Source organism: Neurospora crassa, linkage group VI (genome assembly GCF_000182925.2).
Source record: "Neurospora crassa OR74A linkage group VI, whole genome shotgun sequence".
NCBI lineage: Eukaryota > Fungi > Ascomycota > Sordariomycetes > Sordariales > Sordariaceae > Neurospora > Neurospora crassa.
In genome coordinates, this window is record NC_026506.1 from 891,508 (window position 1) to 917,078 (window position 25,571).

General features: G+C 53.1%; 7 protein-coding genes and 2 non-coding genes across 13 annotated transcripts; 3 read left to right on the forward strand and 6 right to left on the reverse strand.

Moving 5' to 3' along the window:
* The first annotated feature begins 203 nt into the window (after positions 1 to 203).
* Positions 204 to 4,282, forward strand: NCU04807 (universal stress protein family domain-containing protein). Of its 4 annotated transcripts, none has more exons than XM_011396617.1 (4): positions 204 to 589; positions 810 to 2,624; positions 2,693 to 3,605; positions 3,713 to 4,282. In XM_011396617.1, the coding sequence occupies exons 2-4, from the start codon at positions 1,478 to 1,480 to the stop codon at positions 3,885 to 3,887; spliced, it is 2,235 nt and encodes a 744-aa protein (XP_011394919.1). In that variant the 5' UTR covers positions 204 to 589; positions 810 to 1,477; the 3' UTR covers positions 3,888 to 4,282. The 4 variants fall into 4 exon arrangements, with proteins under 4 accessions (XP_011394919.1, XP_011394920.1, XP_011394921.1 ...); XM_011396619.1 differs by lacking the exon at positions 204 to 589 and having other exon boundaries at positions 1,087 to 1,667; positions 1,755 to 2,624; XM_011396620.1 differs by lacking the exon at positions 204 to 589 and having other exon boundaries at positions 1,087 to 1,595; positions 1,755 to 2,624.
* Positions 4,283 to 5,259: 977 nt separating this feature from the next.
* NCU14170 lies at positions 5,260 to 6,546 on the forward strand. The gene has a single exon (XR_897974.1). It is a non-coding gene; the product is annotated as a ncrg51 (non-coding RNA).
* Positions 6,547 to 6,862: 316 nt separating this feature from the next.
* Positions 6,863 to 11,011, forward strand: NCU04808 (the record flags this gene model as incomplete). Of its 2 annotated transcripts, XM_011396621.1 has the most annotated exons (4): positions 7,422 to 8,199; positions 8,258 to 8,860; positions 8,987 to 9,434; positions 9,503 to 11,011. In XM_011396621.1, the coding sequence occupies 4 exons, from the start codon at positions 7,422 to 7,424 to the stop codon at positions 10,416 to 10,418; spliced, it is 2,745 nt and encodes a 914-aa protein (XP_011394923.1). In that variant the 3' UTR covers positions 10,419 to 11,011. The 2 variants fall into 2 exon arrangements, with proteins under 2 accessions (XP_011394924.1, XP_011394923.1); XM_011396622.1 differs by having other exon boundaries at positions 6,863 to 8,860; positions 9,503 to 10,471.
* A 23-nt stretch (positions 11,012 to 11,034) lies between these two features.
* NCU04809 (MFS phospholipid transporter) lies at positions 11,035 to 13,471 on the reverse strand. Its single transcript, XM_955342.3, has 4 exons — positions 12,860 to 13,471; positions 12,605 to 12,735; positions 12,372 to 12,510; positions 11,035 to 12,293 (listed from the first exon to the last, which is right to left on the reverse strand). The coding sequence occupies exons 1-4, from the start codon at positions 13,043 to 13,045 to the stop codon at positions 11,193 to 11,195; spliced, it is 1,557 nt and encodes a 518-aa protein (XP_960435.2). The 5' UTR covers positions 13,046 to 13,471; the 3' UTR covers positions 11,035 to 11,192.
* A 2,109-nt stretch (positions 13,472 to 15,580) lies between these two features.
* Positions 15,581 to 17,674, reverse strand: NCU04810 (serine/threonine-protein phosphatase 2A activator 1). The gene is made up of 2 exons (XM_955343.2): positions 16,596 to 17,674; positions 15,581 to 16,534 (listed from the first exon to the last, which is right to left on the reverse strand). Exons 1-2 carry the CDS (start codon positions 17,585 to 17,587, stop codon positions 15,673 to 15,675), a joined length of 1,854 nt encoding a protein of 617 aa, XP_960436.1. The 5' UTR covers positions 17,588 to 17,674; the 3' UTR covers positions 15,581 to 15,672.
* Positions 17,675 to 18,113: 439 nt separating this feature from the next.
* NCU04811 (hypothetical protein) lies at positions 18,114 to 20,123 on the reverse strand. Its single transcript, XM_955344.2, has one exon. The coding sequence runs from the start codon at positions 19,414 to 19,416 to the stop codon at positions 18,445 to 18,447; it is 972 nt and encodes a 323-aa protein (XP_960437.1). The 5' UTR covers positions 19,417 to 20,123; the 3' UTR covers positions 18,114 to 18,444.
* A 229-nt stretch (positions 20,124 to 20,352) lies between these two features.
* On the reverse strand, positions 20,353 to 20,424 carry NCU15366. Its single transcript has one exon. It is a non-coding gene; the product is annotated as a tRNA-Met (tRNA).
* Positions 20,425 to 20,466: 42 nt separating this feature from the next.
* NCU04812 (hypothetical protein) lies at positions 20,467 to 22,443 on the reverse strand. The gene is made up of 2 exons (XM_955345.2): positions 21,140 to 22,443; positions 20,467 to 21,059 (listed from the first exon to the last, which is right to left on the reverse strand). Exons 1-2 carry the CDS (start codon positions 22,409 to 22,411, stop codon positions 20,568 to 20,570), a joined length of 1,764 nt encoding a protein of 587 aa, XP_960438.1. The 5' UTR covers positions 22,412 to 22,443; the 3' UTR covers positions 20,467 to 20,567.
* A 46-nt stretch (positions 22,444 to 22,489) lies between these two features.
* NCU04813 (hypothetical protein) lies at positions 22,490 to 25,047 on the reverse strand. Its single transcript, XM_955346.2, has one exon. It carries the CDS (start codon positions 24,913 to 24,915, stop codon positions 22,915 to 22,917), a length of 2,001 nt encoding a protein of 666 aa, XP_960439.2. The 5' UTR covers positions 24,916 to 25,047; the 3' UTR covers positions 22,490 to 22,914.
* Positions 25,048 to 25,571: the final 524 nt, after the last annotated feature.

A 25,571-nucleotide genomic window follows, 5' to 3' on the forward strand; every position in this document is an offset into this window, starting at 1 on the left:
CTCGGGCAAGCAATGTTGGAACTCTTCTAGCTCGGTCAAAAATGTTCCATTGGAGCTCTTGAACGCAAAGTCCAGGTCCCCTTTCCAACGCCTGAACCTGGGGGCGGGTGCAGAGATCTTGGCGGGAGGCAAATAATCAACCTTAAATTTAAAGGGTACTTACTTCATCCACTTACATGATTGTTCATGTTCTTTGCAACATTACCCAGTTGAGTGGCAGCCCATGCGAAGCGGCGTTGGCTGATTACTCACTTCTACTTACTTGATATCTGCAACTTTCACCAACTCGGTCGTGTGATGACGGAATTCCAAAAAGGGCAACAAACAGATAACCACAACAACTGAACACAGCAATAACGCCCAGACTGCACACAACAACCCGTCCCGCCGCGAGTTGGTCCGTCATCCAGGTTTCTGGGATAGGTACTCAAGCCTTACACCTTAAACCACAGGCAGGCAGTGACACTGCCCAGCACTTGCCCAGCCCGCAGTCTGTCTTGGCTCTACTGAAGTGTCGCTTGGTTTGTTACAGCATCCGTCTTCAAGCCCGTCGACTCGAGTATTCTGATCGGCCGCAGCTTGGCATTCGGTAAGGATCCTTAGGTGGCGAGGGGAGACCCTTACACTAGAAAAAGAGTGAGCGACATCCATCCCGGGCAAGTAGCAGCGAGCGGCCTCCAACGTTTCGCCGAAAAGGGAAGAGCGAAAAGAACAAAGGAAAAACATGAGCTCACTTGGTCGATCCGTCAGGACCGTCAGGACCTACCTTACCTACCGAACGTTACAGCTAATGTACGCTCACACGGCAGCCGTCGCCCCGCAACATGTACATGCAGGTGATCGACTGAAAGTCTGCTGGAAAAAGCGACCAAGAACGAGCCCAGCCTTGAAATCCACACCCAAGACCTAGAACCCGAAGACCCCAGCAACCCAAGACCCGAGCCTAGCCTATTGCTAGCATCCTGGTCTGCGCCTGTGCCTGTGCCTAGCTGCAGGTGTGGTGAAAGCACAGGAGGTTCACCCGACCAACAAAGTCGAAAACGTTGCAGCCTCCCCCTCCCCAGTCCCGTCACCACTGCACCGCGCATTTCTCTCTCAGTCTCCTCCCTTCTTCCGGTCCTTCTGTCCTTCCCCCTCTCGCACAACACAATGCTGGCTCGGCATATTGCGAGCTTACAGTATCGCCCTCCTGTTGTTATTCTCCCACGCTGACGACGCACGTCGCCCTTACCTACCGTATAACGGGGCCACACCGCCGCCCGCTACACGACATCGCCATCACCTAGAAGGAATCTTCACATCCTTTCACACGTCAAATACGACCGAAACAACGAAGCCGCTGCTCTAGATTGCATACAACATCAGCATCTACAGCTATAGCAACGACTTTTATCCTTACCGCATCTATATCCTCTTACCATAGATTGATCGAAAATACCCCCGTCCACCACCGGTATCGCATCAAAGCTTGCCCACCATGGCGCGTAAACAAACCCCGATCATGTCGATGGAGGCCATGTTAGATGAGGAGCGGAAAGAAGTTCTCGCCTTGCTGGAAGGACCCAACGGACAGGGATCGCGTTCTCGAGCTGGAAGTATGTTCGAAGACCGCTCAGTCTCACCCTTCACGACGCCACGGACTTCCGTGCGCAGCATGCTAGATATTGGTGATGACCACCTTTCTGCTGGCTCCCCCCTCCCCCCTCCCATTTCCCCCGTGCTCCCTCATGCTAAGACCGCTTCGTCATATCTAGCTCCGGTGCGAAGTATGCTCGACATCGCCCCTGGCCCGGCCAAACCTGTCCGCAGTATGCTCGACATCCCGGCCGCCACCAGCTCCAGGACGCCACTCAGCAATCCTAACTCGCCTATAGAACACAAATCCTACAAGGGCCCGCACCCACGCAGCTTGTCGGATGCAGGAATCAAGCCGGTCGAGTTTGGTCCCAGGGCCTCGGCACGGTCGAACCCGATGAACAGCTACCAGTTCGGCGACATTATCACCAACCCCAACCACACCGGTCAGGCCCTTCCCAAACGAGTCACACAGGGCGGGAAGCGCCAGAGTTCGTCAATGGTTGAGGTTATGAAGAGCAACGACGCCAGCAATCTGGTCCTTCCCAGCGAGAGGGGGCGTCACACCTCGCTCCCTGGCCCCGGTGTCTCGGCAGCGCGACCCTCGAATAAGTCCAAATCCAAGTCCCCGCATGGCCGCTCCGGCATGCGTTCCAAGTCGCCCCACGAGTTGTTGGCCGAGCGACAACTTAGCCCTGCCGGACGTGCCTTGCTCGACGAAGCTTTGGATTACAAGATGAACACCGCGTACAGACACCTATCGGATGCGGCTCTGGTCAGGTCGGGGGGCAACCTGGCAGAAGTGACACTACGAAAAAAGTCGGATGATACGCCTGGAAGTGGGAGATTGGTTAAGGACTATATGGGCCCGGATGGGGAGCCTTTGTTGGAAGATAGTAGTGAAGACAATGGGAGTTCGTCCGAAGGCGAGTTAGACAGGGGCAGGAAAGCCGCTCGGAATACCACTGAGACCAAAGCAAAGCAAGTTCCAGAGCTTGCGCAGGGAAACAAGCAGGTTAAGAGCTTATTGGCTGCGGCAGAGGAAGAACGTATGTTCAAGCGCCCTTGCACACGTTATGGTGCGAGAGAGAGATTGCTAACGGTCTTGATGGTGTAGGCATTCAGGTGGAAAAGCAACAGCCTCAGTATACATACCGATCCCTTCTTGACGAACCTGCAATTACGGTAACCGGACCGTCAGGGCGAACCCGCAAGCCTGGAGTGCACCCTGCGACGAGCTTTGATCTCCCGTCATCCGGATCCCGCACCCCTATGGATTCCGACACTGAGGCGGATCTTACCGATATCAAGCGCGCCCAGAACCTGTCGTTCGCGGTGACCCAAATCATCAGCCAGCCCGAGGTGCACCGAACCATCCAAATCATCACGCGTGGCGATTACTCCCAGCTGGTTCAGGAGACGCAGGACGAGCACAATCAGCCACGCAAATATCTGGTCGCCACCGACCTTAGTGAGGAGTCGACACACGCTCTGGAATGGGCTATCGGCACAGTTCTCAGAGACGGGGACACCCTCATAGCCATTTACTGTGTGGACGAAGAAACAGGCATTCTCGGCGCCGACGGCAACTCGCTCGCAGCAAGCATGCTCCCCGACGACGCCAAGGCCATGAGAGAGGCAGCTACAGCGCTTGACAGAATGGCCAATAGCAAGAGCGCCATACAAAATGGAGGAGGCGCGGGCAGCCTCTCTCCCTTGGCAGCAACGAGCATGGAGGCATCGGGCATGCTATCAACAGGCAACAGCTCATCGGCGATTGGCGAGGATCCATCGCCGACGCCGTCGCACTCGAGCCGGGAGCGCAGCAGGGCCGAGGAGGAGAGATACCGCGCGGTTCAGGAGATTAGTGAGCGAGTGACCAAGCTGTTGCGCAAGACGAGGCTGCAGGTACGGGTGATTGTGGAGGTGTTGCATTGCAAGAACCCAAAGCATCTGATTACGGAAGTGATTGATCATGTGAACCCGACGCTGGTGATTTTGGGGAGCAGAGGAAGGAGTGCACTCAAGGGGTATGTCCTTTTTTCCGTTTTTTTTTTTTTTTTTTTTTTTTTTTTTTTCCTTCCCTTTACTTGCCTCGATTTTCAAACATGGTACTAACATGACTGGTAATGTGTAGTGTCATCCTCGGCTCCTTCTCCAACTACCTCGTCACCAAGAGCTCGGTCCCTGTCATGGTGGCCAGGAAACGCCTCAGGAAGCAGAGCAAGTACAAGAGGCTACCAGCGACGCACCAGGTCAACAATATCAATAACCCAACGGCGAGGAGCTTGGCCAGCGCAAAGATTGACTAGAAACAATCGGCGCCCCGTGCTAAGGGATGGACGAATTGAGCTGAGTAGCATTGGGGCCTTATTTCTTGGTAGATGGACTGCTTCGTTGGTAGATGAGGAGATCCGGATAGCAAAGAACGATGGCTGTCATGGTTAAGGACAATAACGCGTGGTGGATATAATGGAGTCAGTTATTTAACTTAACTCTTACGACGGTTTCGATCAGACGGGAAACCAGGAAGGAAAAGGAATAATAAAAGTAAGCGTAAGATCAATTACAAACGGGACTTGCTAAGCAGGACAACATGGAAGACTTTCGTAGAAGGTAGTGAAGGTTAATCGGATTCAGCGATCCTTTTTGTGCTTAACAGAAGATCTTAAGATCAATACCTATACAAATAGTACGATACATCCTTCATACTTTGGTCAAGGTTAAATGCTGTAAGTATCTTTCTTCTCCTGCAAATGCGTCAGTTAGCTTTTTTGCCATACTCGCTCTACTCTGATCGATTTCTTTCCATGTCCATGCCCAGGAGCGAAGAGGGCGGTGCGGTTATAAAATGAGTGACGATGACGATGACGATCTGATATTATTACTTGTAATGTTCTTCATAACCCCGGTAATACTATACTGATCGCACCAAGGTCAATCAATGTCTTACCTCGCCGTACGCCGACCTCCCTCCTGCCAGCATCCAATAGGTTAGGTTAGCGTGGTGAACTGCAAAGTGGCAGTAACTTTGCTATCCGTACAAAAGATAGCTGCTTTACTCACCTTTAATGTCCTGAATATTGTAAAGTAGCGGTACCGCGCTAACATGTCATGTACCGGCAGAGGTCTACACTTTCATGTCCTCTCTCTTAAGCCTAAGGTTCAGTTAGTTGTTGTTGTTGTTGTTGTTGTTTGTTGATGTTGTTATTTTTAAACGTTCTACTTCCGCTCCACCTCGATCGCAGGGCATATGAGACGTTAAGTTCGTTCTCAAACTCATTTGCGTCTATTACCAACCACACTGTTGTTGCAACTCTCGGTGAGTTTGGTAATGGAAAGCTATACTATACTATACTTTTTTTGCCAACTATACAACGAACCTAGTTACTACGGTATACATTACACACTATCATCACTCCGGCTCAGAGTGCCCTACTACATACCTGCTCAACCCTGGTCATTAAGATTGATAACCGAGAATTGCCGGATCTTTCCCCTCTCTCACTTTCTCTCTCTTCACCTTGTCACTTTCTCTTCCCAGTCAAACTGGTTCACGTGAGAAGATTGAAGACTGGAGAGTGAGCTCAGCCATTGTCAGCTGATAAGCGAAAGCATACCCTTGTCGTAGATGTTGGACTGAGAGGACCGCAGAAAGAGGGGGGGGTGTGTGAGACCAGATACTCGACAAGGGGGTTACACAGAAAAGAGAAGGGATCAGTGTACCGATGCCATGTCTTCTTCTTCTCACAGTCCAGTCCAGTACGTAACCTGTCTTGCTTCTTCTTCTATTATAGGACTTTTCTCCTGACAACTATTCCACTCATTGGATAGGGGTGAATTGCTTGAAGGTTGAATCTTGAATAACAACAACAACTCTTTAGTTCTCTCTCCTTCGTACGTATTTCGGAAGTCCGTCCCGTTCGTTGTTAACAAAGTCGTAATGGACCTGAGGGGGGCACGGGGGGGAGGAGGAACTCCGTCCTATCAGTTTATCGATAAGTCTAAGAAGCGGGGCGATACGTAACCGACCAATCGTCCCCGCTTCTCTCTCAAAGTGCCCCATCCACATCCATGACAACGATCGGACGGGTCCGTGGGCTCGACGGATGACGGTTTGGTTGGTGGATCCACTTAGGTAGATGACGTTTTGGTTTTGACAGATGGATGATGGCAACGATAGTGTTTGATAGGGGGATAGAAATATGCAAATTTGTATGCGGTATGGTGGCTTAACTTGGAAGGCATATACAAGAGGGTATCAACGAGGAGGTCGGAAGGGAAATAGAGAAGAAAGAAAGAAAGAACGAACGAAGAAAAAAAAATAAGGAGAAAAGAGAAAGAAGAAAGAAAACAAAGGGAGGGATGTCGGGAAATGGAAGGGAGAGAAACTGAACCGCTCTTGTCAAACGCAACCACTCAACCACTCACGCACTGGAGCAACCTCATTCCGGTCTAAACGAAAGACGGACGGGGAGACGGGAGAAAGAGATGAATACTAGGAACCACACTCACTGGCAGCAAAGACGGAAGAGATTGAAAACGATTCGACAAACTGTCATGTGGTGAAACACCAGTTTGTAGGCAATAATCACCCAATGGGAGTTGTCTGCTATCCTCCCTTTGGACTGTCCAGTGTCCAGCACTGCAGTGTAGCGAACGAACGAACAAATCAACAAAGACGTGTAGACAAACGGAAGACGGTTGCAACAAGTGGAAGTCAACTGAACTCGGCGGTGGGGTTGTTGTTGTTGTTACTGGCTATGTGTGTCTCACGGGAGATTCCTCGTCCAGCCATTTCGTTTAGATGGGTTCTGCCGCCGTCGCCGCAACGCATGTGCGCGCGTGAGGACCGTTGACGCTTGACGGGATGGAGGGTGGATGCGTTGGACGATTGGTCTTGCCCGTTCAAGGGTTCTCTATACCTACCTACCACTGTGAGAGATGGTGGTGTGGTGGGAGAGGAAGGAGACGAGTGGATTCCACTTCAGTTGGAAGAGGGGAGGACAAGAACGAAGGAAGAGAGTGGAGGGGGAGGGGAGGGGGACTGCCGCCATGGCCCATGGGAGAGGGTAGGTAGACACAGGACCAGGGCATGGGCATGGGCATGGCATGGAGATGGAGATGGGGATAGGGATGGGGATGGTACGGTACTCCAAGGTAGGTGGAGATGATGGAGACTTTCCATCGACGACAACTGGGGACTTGAATGGATGTTCCAACTTTGTCCCTCCCCCACCGCACACCACATTCCATACACACATGCCATTCCACCCACTCTACCATAGTGTATTCCCAACTCGACCACTAGCTCCATTCTGTACAGCCGCCGCAAGGCATCTTTTCGTCGACCAAGATAGCAAATCCCATCTGATCGCTCGACAGGGTCAGAGTCTTGGCTTATCTCACTGCAAGCACTTTAACAGCGGTACCTCTCTTGTGCCTCAGCAAAGGTACGACAGTACTCTCCCCTCCAGATCCAACCTTGGCGCCCAAACGCCGCTCCCCCAGCTGCCGCATTCCATCCCATCGAAGGTAGGGTACATCCATCCCATCCACCACCATCCGCAGCATCATCCCAGAGTGCCCCATCTTTCACCTCGACATCGCAAGGCACCAGGTCCACCACATCCGAAAGAGGGCCCCGATACCTTGACCAAACCACCACGACCATTGGCGGCGCATAACCAGCAGAGCCAGGCGACCACGATAGCGACTAGTTAGGAAGAGCGCCGACCCGTTTTCTCGACCGCGCAAGCAGGCAATTGGCGTCAATCGGTGTTGCGACCAGTTGCGATTGCTGCCTTGCGCCCAAATCCTCAGAAGGAGACGGCCACTTCGATCCGATGCAGTCACTCTTCACCGTCAACAGCAACATATCACTCATAAGCCTAACCATTGCGCCAAGCGCCTGGGTCGCTACTCTTGTCGTCTTCCTCTTCTTTCTCTACTTTTATCTGCCGCAACTCGTCTCCTTGAAGGCCTTGTTCTTCCGCTTCAACTTCCTCGATAAAGCCAACAAACACGCCGGCGCATACTCAACTGCGCCCAGAGACCCAAGATATCGAGAGGGGATTGAAGACATCAACCGTCGCAATTGGAATCGCAACCATTATCTGCGTCAGTATCGCGGCGCCGACTACGACAACGACGACTACTATCAACAGTATCAGTATCAGCACCAGGATTATCCACACGACGACGGTGGCGCGCAAAGGATAGAAGGAAAGGAACTACATTACCGGCAACATCAACAGAAAGCCATCGCTGATAAGCCACTTCCGGCGCTATTAGAATTCTTTGGCAGAAAGAAAAGCAACGACAGCAACATCAGCAGTGGCGGCACCAGTCCCGCTGACAGCCCCAGGAAGTTGACCAAAGAAAGAGACAAGGAAAAGAGCCGAGGACTTTCGTCGTTCGGTCGCAAGATCATCTACCGCACCAGCAGAGATTCTTCACCGAGTCAAGTCCCCAGCAGCGCGCGCCACGTCATCAGCTACGGCCCGCGCCAAATCTTTGCCAGCCATGACAGCTGCAACGGCGGCCCCGCCGAAGAACCTAGGGCATCTCGACCATCTTCTCGACGATTCACTGGAGGACTTCGAGCACTGTCACTCGCTCCCGGTAAGCCGGAGCAACAGCCGCTTCTTCAGCATCCCCCTCCCGACTACTTCAGCCAAAGGCGAAACTCCGCACCCCCAACATCCCCATCATCACCAGCAGGCGACACCGTTCGGGTACCCATCAGTGCATTCGGGCTTCCGGAGCGACGACACGGAGAGCGACATGAGCGACCAGGAGGTGGATGGCGGGGAAGCGTCACACGGTGGCTACAGCCCGCCAGCGTGGAGGCGCCTCGCCAACGGCGACCGCAGCAGCGGCTTCTGGCGCAAGGCTAATTCGCGTCTCAATGCTATCGACCCGCTCTTGCTGAGCGGGTTCGGTGGTCTCGGCGGTGGATTAGGGAACGGCGGGTGGTCAAGAGAGTTCGAAACTAGTCCCGAGTATGATAGCATGAATGAAGACGATATGGACCAGGACGCAATCTTGCAGAAAGCCATCAGGACAAGGCTACCAACGGGAAGCCTGAGTCCCGAAAAGGAGAGGAGTCCGGAACCAGAGTATGCGCGGCGTCAGCAGTTGCAAAAGCAGGCCGAACGCCAACAGCAGCACCAAAGGTTGGCGCCGGTGATCGAGGAAGACGATGTCAAGATCAAGGAAGAACCGATGGAGGAGGATGCGGGCATGGTTTTGAGGGGGTTACCCCGTAAGGGCCCTGATAACTGTTCGTTTGCTTTCTTTGTTCCCTTTCATCATCCATCACCCTTTCATAGCTCCCAAAATGAGAGATCCATCATGACATAAGAAAAAGTAAGACATCTGAACGGCTAACTCCGTCACTCCACTGTAGACTTCCGCTTTGCGGTCAGGGCAGAAGTCCATCAACGCACAGAACCCATTGAAACAGCCGTCACTTTCTTGCGCAAATGGCTCGGCCCGTTGACCACGTCGTGGTCATCCATGTTCCTGTCGGGCCTCGTAGCCATTCTCTCTTATGCCGCCATGCGCTCGCTCTTTCAGCCGGCGTCCATGAGCCCCGTGCCTGATCTCGTCAAGGTGGCCGGTGTGGCGCGCTCCTTTGAGCCGCTCATTTACTACTCCGAGAATGGCATCCAGCAAGTGGGCGACCTGCAAGCGACCGGTGTGGCGGTATGGGATCTGGGCGAGAGTGTACGGAGCAGTAACCTCACGTCGGCACCGATCATCGTCAAAGAGCTGGACGAGTTGAGCGAAAGTCTCAAAACGCTGGCTATCGAACTAACCAAATTCTTCGCCAACGTAGACGGTGACATCGACGGGTATGTCCTCCTCCCCTCTATATCCCATCCCATTCATTAAAATCATTATACTAACAAAGTACCGGCAGCATCCTAATAGTAATGGACTGGGCCCGCCGCGAGCTCTCCCAACTGCAACACCTCCCCTCGCCTCCCTTATCCTCCTTCTTCGACAACGTCCACAACCTCCTCTCCGCCTTCGGCATTCTCGAAGACCCCTCCACCTCGCAACCCACCCGCCTCGGCCTCATCGCCACCTCCCTCTTCGGCCCTTCCACCCCACAGCGCACAAGAACCACCCTCCAACGCACCTTCAACGAGTTCCTTGCCGTTCTAGAAGAAGCCATCACCAACGAGCTGCAGCACTCCCTCGCCATCTTTGCCCTCTTCGAAGCCATCGACCACCAATTCCTGAACCTGGCGCGCACCGTCGTCCGCGAAAGTTCCCTGCAGGAAGAACTACACGCAGATCTACTGTCCTCTCTCTGGACGCGCATCCTGGGCGCCAAGGCAAGCGATATCCAGAAATACGAACGGAACCGCCTTCTTTTGCTGAACGTCCGGGAAAAGACGGTGCGCAACAAGGGGATCTTGGTGGAACATAACCATAAGCTCCTGGCGCTGAAGGCGTCCCTGGAGAATCTGCGGCGGAAACTGGTGTCTCCGCTGGTTAGAAGCGTGAATAGCTCGACTTTGACGATTGATGAGCAGATTCGGGGATTGGAAGACGTGGGCGTTTACCTCGAGGGGGTCAGGACGAGGCAGAAGGGGAAACTGATGGAGATGTTGTATGGTGGGGGTAGTTATAGGGCCGGGATTGGGTCGGACGGGGGCGGCGGCGGTCAGGGAAGCAGTGGTGGTGGTGGATATGGAGGAGGGCAGCAGTATGGGGAGCAGCACAGGGAGGTGAGGTTGGTTGCTGATGCTGGTGGTCACGGTTATGGTTATGGAAGTGCAAGTGGTGCGACTAGGAGTGTGCATGAGTCGCATAGGGGGGAGCAATGAGTAGTTAGTGTGAGGTTCTGATGAACGTTGAGTTATGGATGGTATGGTTACGGTATGGATTGGATTGGATATTCATGGACATGGATTTGGCATTTGGGAAGGGAATGGACACAAAGATGATGGAAGGGAAACATCAGCATACTCGGTGCTTGAGGTGTATGGGTGTATGGGTGTACTAGGGTGTTGGTGTTTGTGTGAACCGGAACGGGGGGGGATCTTGTGGTTTTGTCTACACACTTCTGCATCGGTTGGTTCTGTCTGGTCTGGCTTTGTGCTTTACGGTAAGTGAAAGGGGGCCGGCTGGTCTGCTTTCCATCATCATTGGGATACATCAATTTTCTTTTTCAGGACTACTTGCTTGTCTTTCTTGTCAGTTATTTCCTATTGTTGTCAGCATCATGGGACAGTCATTCACTCATTTGAATACGGAGTTATGTGCCTTGGGTACAACGGCCGGAGAAAGGGAGTTACTCCAGGTGTTGTCACTGGTGGTTATCTCTTTGTGGGGGCTTCACAACCCTTTCGGACTAGTCTAGGTTTATTACTATGGTAGGTAGATAGGCGTTTCACCCTGAGTTTACTTTGAATTCTTCTCATCACAAACAATTGTGAGATATGCATGTGTATAGTGTTGTATTTCGTATTACTATGGGATATCAATCATACAATCATCATCCATTACCTCCCCAACCGACCTCTTCGTCAAAATTTTCGAACACCACAACCTTCCCTTCCACCTTCACCTAACCGCCCAAAACACCATCCAAACCCTCCTTACTGAGCAGGACTTACCTTCTTCTCAATACTCACCTCCTCCGCCCCCTCCGCCTCCCCCAACTCTCCAATCTCCTCCCCCTTCCTCAATCCCAGTTGCCGCGTATCATAGCCATTCTCCTCGAGGAAAGCCCTGAACCTCGCATCCTCCGCCTGGATCGTATCCTGTCCAATATGCGGCAAGCAAAACAGCACCAACACCGCACTCAAGACACACAAACTACTCGACACCCAAAAGGGGTACTGCGCCGCCAGGCGCTCATCCCCTCCACCCGCCGCCTCAATATAGGGGAACACCCACGTCCCGACAAAGGCACCGATCTTGCCCACGGCCGCCGCCAGTCCGTAATACTGTCCCCTGATGCCCGTGGCGCACGTCTTGGCCGCGATGAGGCCAATGTTGTTTCCCGGTCCTAGCTCGCCCAGACTCTGGAAGATGCCGTAGACGACAGCAAAAGCAGCGACGCGACCGGGCTGCGCAAGGGACGAGTAGCACGCGGCCATGATGAAGCCCACAATGGCCTGCAAAAAGACGCCGAGCGCCAAGGCGTAGCGGGGCCCCAGCAGGTCCGAGACGGGCGCGCCCAGCATGGTGCCGGGGATGTAAAAGAGGTTGATGACGGTGTTCCAGCCAAAGATGGTGGTCAGGGGCGAGTCGGCCGGGTAGATGTTGGCGACGATTTTGGGCGAGTAGATGCCGAAGCTGTACGCACTAAAGTCGTAGATGAACCAGATGAGGGAGACAATGAAGAGACGGAAGCCGTAGAAGCGCAGGACGAGGAGGTAAGGGGTGCGAGCGTTCTTCATGCTGTTTTTCTGGAACTCTTCGGGTTCGGAGACGAAGAGGCGCAAGACAAAGAGCACGAGGGGGAAGGCGACGCCGATGCCGAGACTGGTGCGCCAGATGGTGGAGAGGTGGCCGTTGTGGCAGGCGGCGGAAACGACGTAGGGAACAAAGGCGCCGATGACGAAACCCCAGTCGATCATGGAATTGGTGAAGAGGATGAACCACATGTTGCGCTGGCCGGACTTGAGCTCGCCCGTGTTTTCGGCGCAGCCGACGGAGCCAGCGGGGTATTCGCCTCCGATGCCGAGGCCGACCTTGGTAACAGGAGGTGTTAGTTTGATATATGAAAGAGGATTGGGAGGGAAAGTGGAATAGAAGAGAAAAAGGCTTACAAAAAAGCGCCAGGCGGTAAGGATGTTGAACATGCCGACTGCGTCGCCCTTGTAGTAACTTCCTGCGGCAAGGGCGGCGAAGATGATGAGGATAATGGTTGAGACTAGGAGGGAGTTTGTTCGTGACCATTTATCGGATCTTTTGTTTTTCAGTGTTAGTTCTCCACTGTTTTTTTTATTTTATTTCATTTTCGCCGTTGAGGGGCCTCGAAAGTGAAGAGAGAGAGACTCACAGATATCCAAACAATAACATCCCCACCACCGTTCCGGCAAACGCAATGTCGCCCACATACTTCTTCGCGTTCGAGTTTCTCCAGACTTCCTGATATTCTCGGTCTAAAATGGTGACGACGGAGCCGATGACCTGTATGAAGCATTGTTCCTGTCAGTCTTCCATTTTCTCGTCTTTTGAATTTGCAAATGCCTTGTGCTTTACGTCGAGTGTAATTCCGCTTCAAGCAAAGTGGAGAGAAACTGATAAGACATACATTGTTGATATAACCATCCGAAAAGAGTCCAGCACCACACGCAATCACAGGAATGAGATTCTTCCAGTTCGTCTTTCCCACGGTTGCCCCTTCGTTGACGAGGGTATCGACATTGGCGTCTCGTTGCTGATCGACGGGTTGCGCTGTGGTCTTAACTTCGGCCTTGCGCTGGCCGAATCCGAACATGGTTGTTGCGCCGGGGTATGTGTGTGTGTGTGTGTGTGTAAGTCGGATAAGGGTAAGCTTTCGACTTCCACTTGATACGCACTTTACTCTGCGAATATTGGTGAATCGTAGGTGGAATGGTTTGAAAGAAAAAGCAGAAAAAAAAGGTATGAGATGAAGAGAAGAAAAAAGGTGAAAGGGAGGAAGAGAGGCAAAAGAAGAAAGAGGCTGTCAACTTGGTTGTTTGTAAACTTTTACCTAACTTGGAAAGCTACCCTGAAGCTACTAGTGTAGTACACTAAGCTATCAGCTCAGCTCGGCCCAGCTCACTCACCAACGGCTCGGATACTACAGAACCGAGGCAACGGAACTTGAACAAAGAAGGAAAGACAAGAGGACAATCACAGGGCTCGGAGCAGTGAAGGAATGAGAGTCAGGTACTGTAGCACGTGTGCAGGTTAAGTGGGCGGCGGGTGAGACTACTACTGGTCCACCAGGATACTCGATCAAATACTTTGAGTCCGATTTCCATGGTTTTCTTTTTCCAAGTGATTGACATTCTCTCGGTCCAAGTTTGGGGAGGAAAAAGGCTGGTAACTTGGTGCTTGGCAACGACCTGGTGGTTCGGCGGCAATGCGAAATCGGGTAAGTGACCCACATCTGCTGCCACGCTCATTGGCCGGCGACCGGCGACAAGGGGGGGGGGGGCCCAATGTGTCTGTCTTCCAACAAGAACCACAATCTACAACTGCATAGAACCCCTCGAACCCCTCGCCGACAACTTTTCTGTTTGGCTGTATAGTTATCAGTACGCTAGAACTCATTGCCCCGTCAAAAAAGAATCACCGTGTTGACGGCCTGTTTGGTTGAGATATCGCGGCCCAGGTAGATTCTGAACGTCGTGCTCTGTTCCTTCAGTCTAGTCTACTTACCTAAACCGTTACCTTATTGTGCTCTGAACCGTTACGTACCGAATTCGCCCTACCATTCAATCTTACACGTGTTGGTACCTACCCTGCGAGAGCCTACGCATAACCTAGCCGTAGTGCCCTGTGTAGTAGTGTAGTTACATGGATGGAGCCAACCGCAGCGTTCCATCAATGGCTCGGTGCAACCTTCCAACTTCAACGACAAGGGGGTGGGTGGGTGGTGCCCCAGCGAAAGACTCCCGGGAATGTTAATTCTCAACCACTCATCACTGCCCGTCCACGTCCACTCAGTCTACCTACCTCGCTATCTTCTCCCAGCAATTTCACGATAGCGAAACCTTCCTATTTGAACCTAACAGACACCTAGATTAGTGTATCAAATAAGGGTCTAAGATATATCTGATATCTCAAGACTCAAGACCATGTAGCCAAAAGACGGACCCTGAGTGAGCATGGATCCCCCGCGCCGCCGCCCCTTTGTTTATCCCTACAAGCAGGCTTCTACGTGCAACAGCATTTCCGTGAGCGAAGGGGAAGCTCCATTCACAGACTCCTCTCTTCCCACGTGGAGACACAGATCTTCAACAACAACTCGTGGATGATTCCATCGATTTCCTTTTGTTTTCAAGATCTCTAAAACTTTTTTTTTTTTTTTTTTTTTTTTTTCCGTTCGTTCGTTTTCCCCTTTCCTTTTCGCTTCACACCGAAACGGGCCGCAACCCAACCCAAACCCTTCTTCAAACCTTTTTTTATCTTGAGAGAAAGACTCGTTTCACACGCTCGGGACACCACCTCGTGGCTTCTTCTCGTGTGACCAATTCTCGTCCGTCCCGTCCAGGTGACGTTGCTTCCTGCATAAAGCCTTGTTTGGATGTGTGAGACGATAGGGATAGGATGCCTTACATAAAATCCGGCCTCCCGCCCGCTCAGGCAGGTTATCGTCGGATCGGGGATAGCGCTTCAGCAACAAAGAGTGGGAGGGTACAGTAGTGTGGTGTTGTGGTGGGTGTCAAGCTTTCCTGCGGGCTTTTCCGTTGAGGTTGCTTCCTTGTCACTGGGCTGTCTTGTCCGAAGTGGATGGAAAGCTTTTAGCGCCGTTCCCCGCAGTGCCCGCTCGGCGCTGTGAGATGGCGCGGCTTGGAATGATAGCGGGTTGTGGGGGTTCATCGTGCCGGGAGCCGACTTGGGCCTTTTCCCCCCCTTCCTTGTCCTCGCGATGTTTACTATGCCAAGTGATGTTGGAGTTATGGATGTGAACTTGATGGTGTCTTCAATTTGGACATCGAATTGATTTTGATATCAGAAGTGTGAAATGTTCACAGAAAAGAGAAAAATGTGTTCAGGTGGGATTGTTCGAACAACAGAAAAAAAGAATTATACTGTTGATTCACCGACGTACCTCATCATGCTCACCACAACACGGTGCCGAATTACCGTACAATTCGGCGCCGCCAAGATAGCCTTCGGTACGTTCGGTACGGTCACACAGAGGCTCACGCATCTTCCCAACACCGAAGTCTCCGAATGGCATCACAGACGGTTCTTGGCGTCGCTGGCGTCAACATCCGATCGATCGATGGCTTACGTTGCACCGCACAATTCCAACCATTGAGTTCGTTGCATCTTTGGAGCTGACAAAGTGATGGGTATCGTTCATCTATAACAAGTATTTCTCGTATCTACACCTCTTCCATCAGTGCCACTTGCCTTCAGACAACACTACTTGGTCCATGGCGCCTTCGTTACCGCAAACTGGTTACTCGCGGTCCCCGGTGTCCCGCTCGGGAACGATTCCGGCGGCGGAGGTCCCGTGTGTGGGGCTCCTCCCGGTCCTCCAGCAGGCTTGAATGGCGTAAACCTGTTCGCCGCCGATGCTCCAACCCCTGCTCCCGCTCCCGCCCCCGTGGATCTTGCCCACGGCGCGGCTGTCATCGGGGGAGCCATGCCCGCCCCAGCCCCAATTCCCGCTGCAGGGGCCTGCGCAGGTGCCTGAGCCCAAGGCGCCGCCGTTCCCGTCACACCTCCCGGCCCCGAAGGTCTCTCCGTAGGAATACCTACACCACCAGTAACCGCAGCCGAAGCAACCGGCTGATTCTGCATATGCACGCTCTGCACAGGAACTCCCGCCTCCGGATCCTTCTCCCACTGGAACAGACTTCCAAAGGGAAAATGTTGCACGACGGGGAACTTGCTGAGCACCTCGGCGTTATACATCTTGATCATGCCCTTGTTGATCTTGCCCCAGCCGTCCTTGATTCCCGACACGTCGAAGAGAATGGGACTGTGTTCCCAGAAGGGACCCTTCTTGACGTCGTAGATGAAGCCAATGGCAGAGAAGTACATGTTTTCGGTGCGGTAGCGCTCGACGGCGGTGGGCTTGGTGATGTCGCTGGGCTTAGGGGCGTTAGGGACGGAGCCCTCGAGGGGTGTGGGTTCGTTGGGCGAGGAGATGGGGCGAGTGTACTGCGCTGAGCCGAAAATGTAGGGCACAAAGGAGTGGTCGTCGAGACCCCAGACGCCATGGGAGCCGGCTGGTTCAAGGGTGTAGGTTAGAATTAGACGGCGGATGACGCGAAGGTAACTGTTAGGTTTGTTAATATCGTGATCCCTTCAAGAGAATGGGCAGCAAAGGGTGAACGTACGGCTCAACGACCCCCAACACAATCCTCCTCTCCACCTCCCCATCCTCATCATTCTCCTCTCCCTCAAAACCACCCAGCTTCCAGAGTCCACCAAGGAACATGATAAAGCTCAACTCATGTCCCGTCCCGTAATCCAACCGCTGCGCACTCCCAAACCCACCAAGGAAGTATGCCTTCAGCTCTTCCAACGGCCCCACCACCTCCTGCTTCTGCTCATTTGTTTTCTTGTCACTGTCTCCCTCCGTCTCTGTCTCTGTTTCCGTTTCCGTCCCCTCTTCCTCCTCTTTCTTCTCACCACCAGCACCCTGCTCCCACCTCAACACCCCACCCGGCAAATACTCCCTCAACAGCCCATCCGCCCTCTCCTCTAAGAGCTTAAACCACGTCCTAAAGCTCACATTCCCAAACCTTCTCGGACCAGGATCAGGCGGCGCCTCGTCAATGATGGCTTCCACCTTCTTCAACAACCGCTGTAGCTTCTTGATCGATTCGGATTCCTCCTGATTCTCTACCCCTTCCCCGTCCCTATACCTAGGCAAAGGGAAAGTCTTGATTTCTTCCGTCGTCGTCGGCTGCTGCTCATCCCTCTTTTTGCGTAGTAGCTGGAGCTTGGCCGCTAGGGCATCTGTAGGTGGTGGTGGTGGGGGTTGTTGTTGTTCGTCGACTTCCTCTGCCTTTTGTTGTCGTTGTTGTTGTTGTTGTTGTTGTTGTTGTCCATCTGTGGTGGGCTCGGAAGTAGAAACTGTGGTCGACTTCTTGATGATTCGCGGAACGAGGGCGTGGTTGAGCTGGAGGATCCAAACGCCAATGTCGCGGTAGGCTTTGGAGGTCAGGAAGTGCGAGACGTCGGGGCCTTCGTTGATGCGCTTGGCTGGGCGGAGGAAGCGGTGGGAGGGAAGGGCGGAGGGGTTGAGGATCTCGAGCTTGGGGAGGGGTGGGTAGGTCGTGGAGGAGGATGCCGCGGGAGGCGGGCGCTTGGACGTTGGATCCATGGTAGTAATTGTATATCGTCTTCTCAAATGGATCTGTGTCTTTGACTTGTTGTGATTTAAGTCGACATTCGAGGTTGTAAAAGTTCAAGGGGATGTGGAAGTTGGTTGTCAAGTGGGGGCCCGGGGGGGAGAAGAGCTATCGGAGGTGTCCCTTTTGAGAGTTGGGCTCCGATAAGCGCTGGACCCCACTGTCGTCATAGGGGTTTTGCGGGGAGTAGCTTGGCGGGAAAGGGGCCGTCGCCGGGAACACTCCCAGGTCCGCCGCCATGCCCGTTGCTTGCTTGCCCTAGGTGATGTACAATTCAACCGAGCCCTAGAACTACCGCTCAGGTTCAGGCGGGACCACCCTTCAATGATTTTCGAAATTTCCACTTGGGATTATCCGACGGTACATACCTCTAGGTATACATATGGGAGATGGCTTGCTACGTAGGGCGAAATAGAATGTCACGAAAGGTCACCGAGTTGATGTAATACCGAAATCATGTCTTGCATTTTGGCGAATGTAAGGTACCTCCGCCCTTCCGCTGGGTATATATGATGCAATCGATGCCACTCTATGAAAACCAACAAATCCCCAAATATCGCTGTGCGTCTCCTTCGGCTTGTCCCATTTTGGGGTTGTTGTTTGAACTCCATTCTCTCTCCCCTTTCTTCAACCAGTCTGGTGTTGGGTTGCTCAGACTGCCCGTACCAGTTCTACCGTTTCCGAGTGTGCCCTTGTCGTTTGCTATGTCCCTGTGCCTCTCAGTGTTTTGATACATTTCTATTAAGATATTATGTAACTGCAAAAACCATGGTATTCGAATGTGCGCCTCATTGCCAAGTCGTTACTTATCAAGTCATTTGTGCTGTTTCTAGCGCAGCTCCACTCCAGGAGCCCCTCCGAATCCAAGACCGATACCTTCCTCCGGAACATAGAGCGTGCCTAACCGCTCATCCAGCCAACGCGCCAATTCCTCCACCTGCCTCCTCATCGCCCTGACACTCGATGCCGATGGGCCCCGGGCTGCCCCCGTGGCGCTGTTCGCTGCGTTGGTGTTGCTGCTTTGGCTGGTCGATGCAGAAGGCCCCGTGTTGGTAGATGTGCTGAGAGGCGTGTTTTCCCCGGAGAGGTCTGCTTCCCTCTTTGACCTCGCCGATGTCGCTGACGATGATGTGGGTGTCCGATGTGGTCCCGCGCGCAAGGGGAGATGATGTTGGTGACCGGGGTCGAGATGTGGTGTGGGCAGCCCCTCCCCATTCGCTTCCGTCTCCCCCGCCTGTTTCCCATTGCCGTGTCCCTCTTCACCGCCCATGCATATAAACAGCATGCCGCACCTCAGCCTCCTGATCACAAACACCAGCCCGTTGTCCATTTGCACCGTGACCGCCTGTCCAGGCACTGGCCGCGCTCTTAGCCCGCCTCCTCCTGCGGCGCCCCCCCTCGTAGTCCCAACCGTGCTCTGACTCGCTGTGCTCCCTGTTGGACTCCCAATCACATGGTGGTCCCCCGCCCCATGCGCGTCTCCACCACCACCATATCCAGAGCCTGATGGGTGATGGAGCCCCCAAAGCGAAGCGGCCACGGCACATTGTCGCCTCAGTGCACTGGCACTCAGCCCGTTACTAGCGTGGGCGAGCAGCTTCCCGGCGGGAGTGGTCAGCGCCGCCGTTCGGATATATGGCGAGAGGTTTGCGTGGAGGAAAGCGGTGACGCGCTTGCTGAGGAGCAGAGGCGGGGGAGGAGGCATCAAGTTGCTTATTGCCGTCGTAGTCGCCGAAGTGGAGTCTGGGGTCGAGGAGAACGGGGGTGGAGCGCCGGTGCCAGGGGCATTTGAAGGTGACATTGTCGGCGTAATTGAGAGCGTAGGATCGCGGTTGTGCCACCGAGTATCGTTTCGTTCGTTCGTGTAGATGCGGACGACCTTTTGCCCGACGACAAAGGTGATGTTTGGGGACAAAGAGAAGCGGCGCAGAAGAGCGAGCGTGGAGTGATGGATCGTCGGTTGAGGTACCCTTATCGCTGGGTGGGTTCGTTGTGTTGTTCAATGGAGTTGGTGTCTCGCTGTTTGCGGGTCGGGGACGAACTGCCGTTGTTGGGACCAGAGGGGGAGGGGGGGGGGGGGAGGATGGCCGAGGCGAGCTAGGTGCGTGAGGGTACTAGTCTACTATGTACTTAGACTAGGGCGGCAATTTCGAGCGCTTAATGAGGACTATTTATCTAATCATCAGACTTGTGTCGTCGTCAGTGTGCCGTTTGTCCAGAGAGACGGTGTAATCGTATGATGTGTGTCGAGCAATGGTAGTGTACAAAGTCGCCTTTGTTATTGCAACCCGGTCTTCACTGTCGCAACGTTGCTGCTTTCAGTTGTGGAACTGGGAACAAGAAACCCGGAGTTGGAACCTGAACTGTCCCGGTAAGTTATCGATAAGATAAGAGCTTCAACTGTCCCCACAGCCTCGTTCCAGGTAGGTGTCCCTTGGTCTTCAACATGGTGCAAAATGTGTCACGATAGACAGCTCAGATTGGAAGGTACAGATGAAGAATCGATGCTCAAAATTATCGTGACGATCTCCTGGAGACAAAAAGAGGATTGAGATAAAGGCCATGTTGCGATACCGGAAACAAAAAGACCAGGAACTTGACGTGATAAGCTCCACTTTGACTAAGGAAAAACCGGGGCCATAAACCCAGCAGCAGATCCTGGGGAAAAAACAAAGTCGAACGAGAAAAAAAAATTTTATGAAAATATCCAAACCGAAACTTGGAAAAAGAAAAAGTGTAGCTGCAACTCGTTTCGATCGAGTGACCTCCGGGTTATGAGCCCGGCGCGCTTCCGCTGCGCCATGCAGCTGTTTAAGTTGTTTGATGAAATGTTTTCCACCGGTTACCTCTCTATACCCCAATCCCACGCCTACATCTTACACATCTTGTACCCCCTTTCCGTCTTCTTATCCACACCTCTGACTTCCCATACCTCATGCTTTTCCCAAGTAACTAAACATTCATAGGCTGACTGGCCTGCTGAGCTGCCAAATTCCTCTTTGCCACAATCTCATTATTCTTTCTAAACATCATATCATCCGTCGCATCCTTGAAGAGCTTTCCGTCCGGCGTGCCCGTCTTCCACTCCTCGTACCCCCTCCAGCCAGCCCTATCTAGGATATCACTAGCCCTCGTCTCGTCGTTTCTGTACTGCCTCAAGAGCACACCCACAAGCCCGGCTAGGCTCTTGGTGTACTTCCCGCGGGTACCATTCTTCATGAGGTGCCCAATATCCACCTCGTGATTCACGTCTTGGTAGTCGCAGTTCATATGGGTGCAAGCTTCTTTTGTTTCACCGGGGGCATTGGTCAAGAACTTGACGTGGTGACACTTGCAGAAAGGACACTCCTCCGGGACGGGTGGGAGCGGACGGCCGACCATCATGTGGTAGAGGACGGTGCCGAGGGCGTAGAGGTCGTTGCCGCGGGTGTATGGACGTCTGGACTGTTATGTGTTTTTGTCTCGTTAGCATCACTCGTTTTCCTTCCAGGCTCAAGGAAAGTAAGGAAAAAGGAAACACATACCACATCAACATCATATCTGTCATCCTGCCATTCCTTCCACCGGTTCCTCAACTCCTCCTCGCCCACCACTTCCCTCTCCATCGCCACCAGCGGCACCCTCTCAAGCCCCTCCTCCTCATCCTGCGCCATCACTACCGCCGCACTAGCATAACAATTCTCGAACCCGCCCAACTTCACCGCGCCATACGTCTCTATCCCCCTTGAATGTTGCATATAGATATTCTCCGCCCTGACGTCTCGATGCAAAATAGGCATCCAATCCGGCTCCGTCTCCGGTGGGCCGTGGACCTTTCTCACCCTCTTGAACCCTCCAGTCACTGGATCCTTCTCGACGCTGATCACCTCCCTCTTCCCTTCATGCAAGTACATCAACGCCCGCAAAACTCCCAAGCCAACATGCCAGACCAGACTCTCTGGGAGGAACGCGCCACCGCCCGACTTGAACTGACTTGGTTTTCCTTGTACCACTATGGTCCCCAGCTCTTCCTTTCTCGGAAACCCTCTCTCCTTCTTCTTCGTCTTCTTCTTTTCTGTCCCCTTCGCAGCAGCAACCTCATCAACCTGTCCCCAAATGATACACTCCCCCACCCCGCCGCCATAAAACTCAATCAACCCCTTCACGCTCCCGGCATCGCACCAATCCCACACCAACCACCGCTCCGTTTTGTCGACTATCGTCCTCTTCTTCCCCATCATCATTTCCCCCCCTTCACTACCACCAAAAACTCCCAACATCATCGGCCCGCCCACCCCATCCACCACCCCGCTCACCCACTCCCCATGCAAGCTCACCAGATTCTCATGATTCAGAACCCTGGCCGCCGCTTCGGGAGCTCCTATCATTTCGGTTCCTCTCCTTCCACTTCTCGTTCCTGCTCCGCCGGCTGGTGACGCCTCGAACTGGACGACGCCCTTCATCAACTCCCGAACTATATTCGTATCTACTGGCTGTACGGCAGCAGGAGCAGCAGCAGAAGAAACACAAGAAGGGGGCGAGAAGGTTGAGAATTGGCCATTGTTGTTGTTGTTGTCGTTGTTTGTATAAGATGGGTTATTAAGCAAGGCGGAAGGGGAGGGAGTGCCGAGGAGGATGGCGCCGTCGGTGGAGCGGCGGATCAAAATGATCTGGCTCTGGCTTTGGCTGTGGCCTTGGTCCTGGCCTGGGAACGCCTTCGGGGGAGAGAGGGTTTTGTGTAGGGTGTAGAGAGGGGTGGTGGAGTTGGGAGTGGTGAGGGTGCTTGGGGGTGGAGGGGGGGTTGGGTGGGATGTCATTTTTTTGTTGTTGGCGTGGGAGGTGAGAAATGATTTAATGTTGGTGGTGGTATATCTGTTTGGCCGAGCTGAGGTAGTGTCGTGTGTTATGCCGAAGTGGAAGTTGAATGAACAGCTTCGAGGTCGTTGCAGAATTTTGAAAGTCGAGGTTCTGTTATTGGAAACTTGAAGATGGGGAGATTTAGAAGAGGAGAAATAAGTGCTCGTTCATTTAGTCAGTCGAAGTCAGTGGGTCATGGTTTCGTTCCTGATCCGGAAAAAAGGGAATGTAGCTCCCTGGAATGTCGGTTGCGGCAACCCCCCTTTCTTTGTTCACGACGCTGCATTGCTCAGTCCGGAGTCTTGGGGACAAAGCAGTCATTGTTCATTATCCATACTTGGAAAAGGTCACAGAGGGTTGGAAGGCTCTTTGTTTCATGAGAGTTGGGGAAAATCTTTGCGCATTGTAAGGGTTTCCAAACTTCAGAGGGAGGGATACAGCACTTTGAGAGATGGTAAATCAATCATCGACCCTGGGCCCACCGCTCGACCTTAGTCCCCTTCTCCTGCGCCAGTGACCTCGCAACCGCTCTCAGCCTTTCCGCCTCATGCCGAACTTCTATAATCGGCTTCCCTAAATCCTCAGCCAAGTCCTCATAGTCCAAATCAGACACTTTGGGCCCAATCTTTCGTAGCTCGTCTAACAGCCACATTTTCTTTACGTCCGACCATATAGGATAGTTAGGCTTGGACATCGACCCTATATTCGAGACCCTTGGCTGACTCGACGACGTCGTTGACACGCGTGACCCGGGTTGCTGCTGGTGACTTGTGGGTACCGATCTCACCGGTGCGACTACCCCGGATGAACGTGGCATTACTATAGACCTTGTTGCCTTTTGCCGTAGTTCGTCCAAGGGTCGCGACTGTGACCTCATGCGTTGTGTAGATAGGACGAATGCATCGTACTTGGCCGCACTTTTCGCAAGCTCAGCTTCGCGGGCTGCCTGACGAGCTCTCTTGATTGCCTGGTCCCGAGCAAACTTGGCTTCATTTAGTTCATGTGGCGCTTGTTGCAGTGTTCTGTCCCAGGAACCGAGGAACTTTTTGAAAAGTTGCCTGTCTTCTCTCTTCTTCTTGAGCCCATGCTCGTACTCGATGTCCTCATCGTCCTCATCGTCGGCAACATCGGGTGCCAGTCGTGTCTCTAGACGCGTAATCCAATCGGTAATACGAAGGAGATAGTCAACCGTGCTACTGGTAAACATGCCAGATTGGGGAAAGCCACCCTCGTCAATGTCGTTGTGTCCTCGACCCACTTCCCCAAGACAGTACGCACTCGACAACGCCAAAATCAACATGGGGATGCCGTATTCGAATAAGTCTTGCCTTAATGACTGTCGAGTGACGCTATTTGGGGCCAGATGTTGCTCACACACGGAAACAATGTCCTGAATTGCCTCTATACTCTTGCTTCTCCATTTCACTACGCCTCGTAGATACTCGTTCTGCTTTGTAATGGAGGCCGCTCGGGAAGCTCGATCAGATAGCATTGTCAGCTCATGAAGGTGTTTGCAAAGGTTCTTGATCTCCGACGTAGCCGTCGGGTTTCGAACGTTGTCCCGGAAGGGTTGTACGACAGTCTTGGCCCAATCTTTGCCGAGATCTGTCCAGCCAGGGCCCATCATGATCTTTCGCAACGACCTAATGCTACTGCCTCGTATTTTCACGCGGGCTGAGTTGTTGACACTTTCTGGATTTTCGAAAAGCAGTGGATATATAGCCGGAGTAGAACGTGGCTTGGGTGGGACACGAAGGAGTCGATCGTCGGCCTCATTCTCCTTGTCTGGCTGCTCTTCATCTTCATCCACGGCCCGTACATTGTCGCCCTCCCTTTCCTCGTAGTCGTCTTCTTGGTTTGGTTCTGGCTGGGCTGAGGCGGGCAATTGATTCTTTGGTCGCTTCCAAACCTCATCCAGTGATGGAAACTCATCATCCGAATCACTATCTGATCCTTGTATCGGCATTTGCGCTCCGATCTTGATGGCGTCTGTGTCTCTTTCCCGAGTAGGTTGTGCCTCTGCCGGACTCAATGTATCTCTGGCTAGAGCTTGTATCTGGTCTAAAGCGTGCTGAGATAGATGTGTCTTGGAAGCTGGCTGATCTTGCGCCATGACCGGCAGCGGATGTTTTCTCGGTCTTCCTCTGCCGCGCTTTGCGCCATTCGTGACAGGTTGCGGCTCGGTATGAGAAAGAGGAGGGTCGCGCGACTTTGTACCTCTGAACGAGTTGACCACCTCAAGGACCTGTGTATCGTCATCTTGGCCGGAATCGTCATCTGGCTTAGCTTCCTCCGCCTTGCGCTTCTTGGACGAAGGGATGTATTCGAGCGAGTTTCGGACCCTCTTTGTAGGTCGGTGTGTTGGGCCGGTGAACATGTTTTGAACTCGTTTGTGGTTCAGGGTGGCTTCATCGTCAGAGACCTGAGTGCGATCCTCGCTTTGCGTATGCCGGGCGGCGACCATTGCCCCTGTGTTGTGGTGTGGCTCCCGTCGTGGCAGTCCTCGACGCGCGAAGCTTGAGATGGAAGAAGAAAACGCGCTTCGGGCAGCTCCGTCCTGTCTCTGTCAGTTTGGTGGGTTAGATCTAGTGTACAGTAGCGGGTGTAGCTAGTAAGATGAGGGTTCTGTATATGGGACTAGGTACATAGCCTCCAACTAAGCCACCCAGAAACCTTCAGTGGCTGCGCGCTACACTACCTGTACCTATCTACACTATAGCTCTCCCCACAGCGGCCCGGGGTCCAGTGCTTAAGGTTGGTGGGGGCGGGTAAGAGGTGGGGACTACATGCGGAAGGTGCCGGCAACCTTACCTATCGAAAACCACAAACCTCCCTTCCAGAGCATGTGAGAGAGAGTGCCGCCGCCGATGTCAGGCCCGGGACGAAGGACGGAGACTTGTAAAGACCCAAAACTCGAATGAAGCAATTACACGATGGCAACCAGGGGGGTTTGAGCTGGCACCGACACTAGGTATGTACACTACCCGGACAGTCTGGTCAAGTTTGTAACGTGTTCCCATTCGCAGCGTCTACACTGAACCAGGATGGACTCGAATCGTCCGAGTCCTTCAGTCTTGAAACACCGCTGTTTACCTACCTATCTTTTCTGTGCTGTCAAGC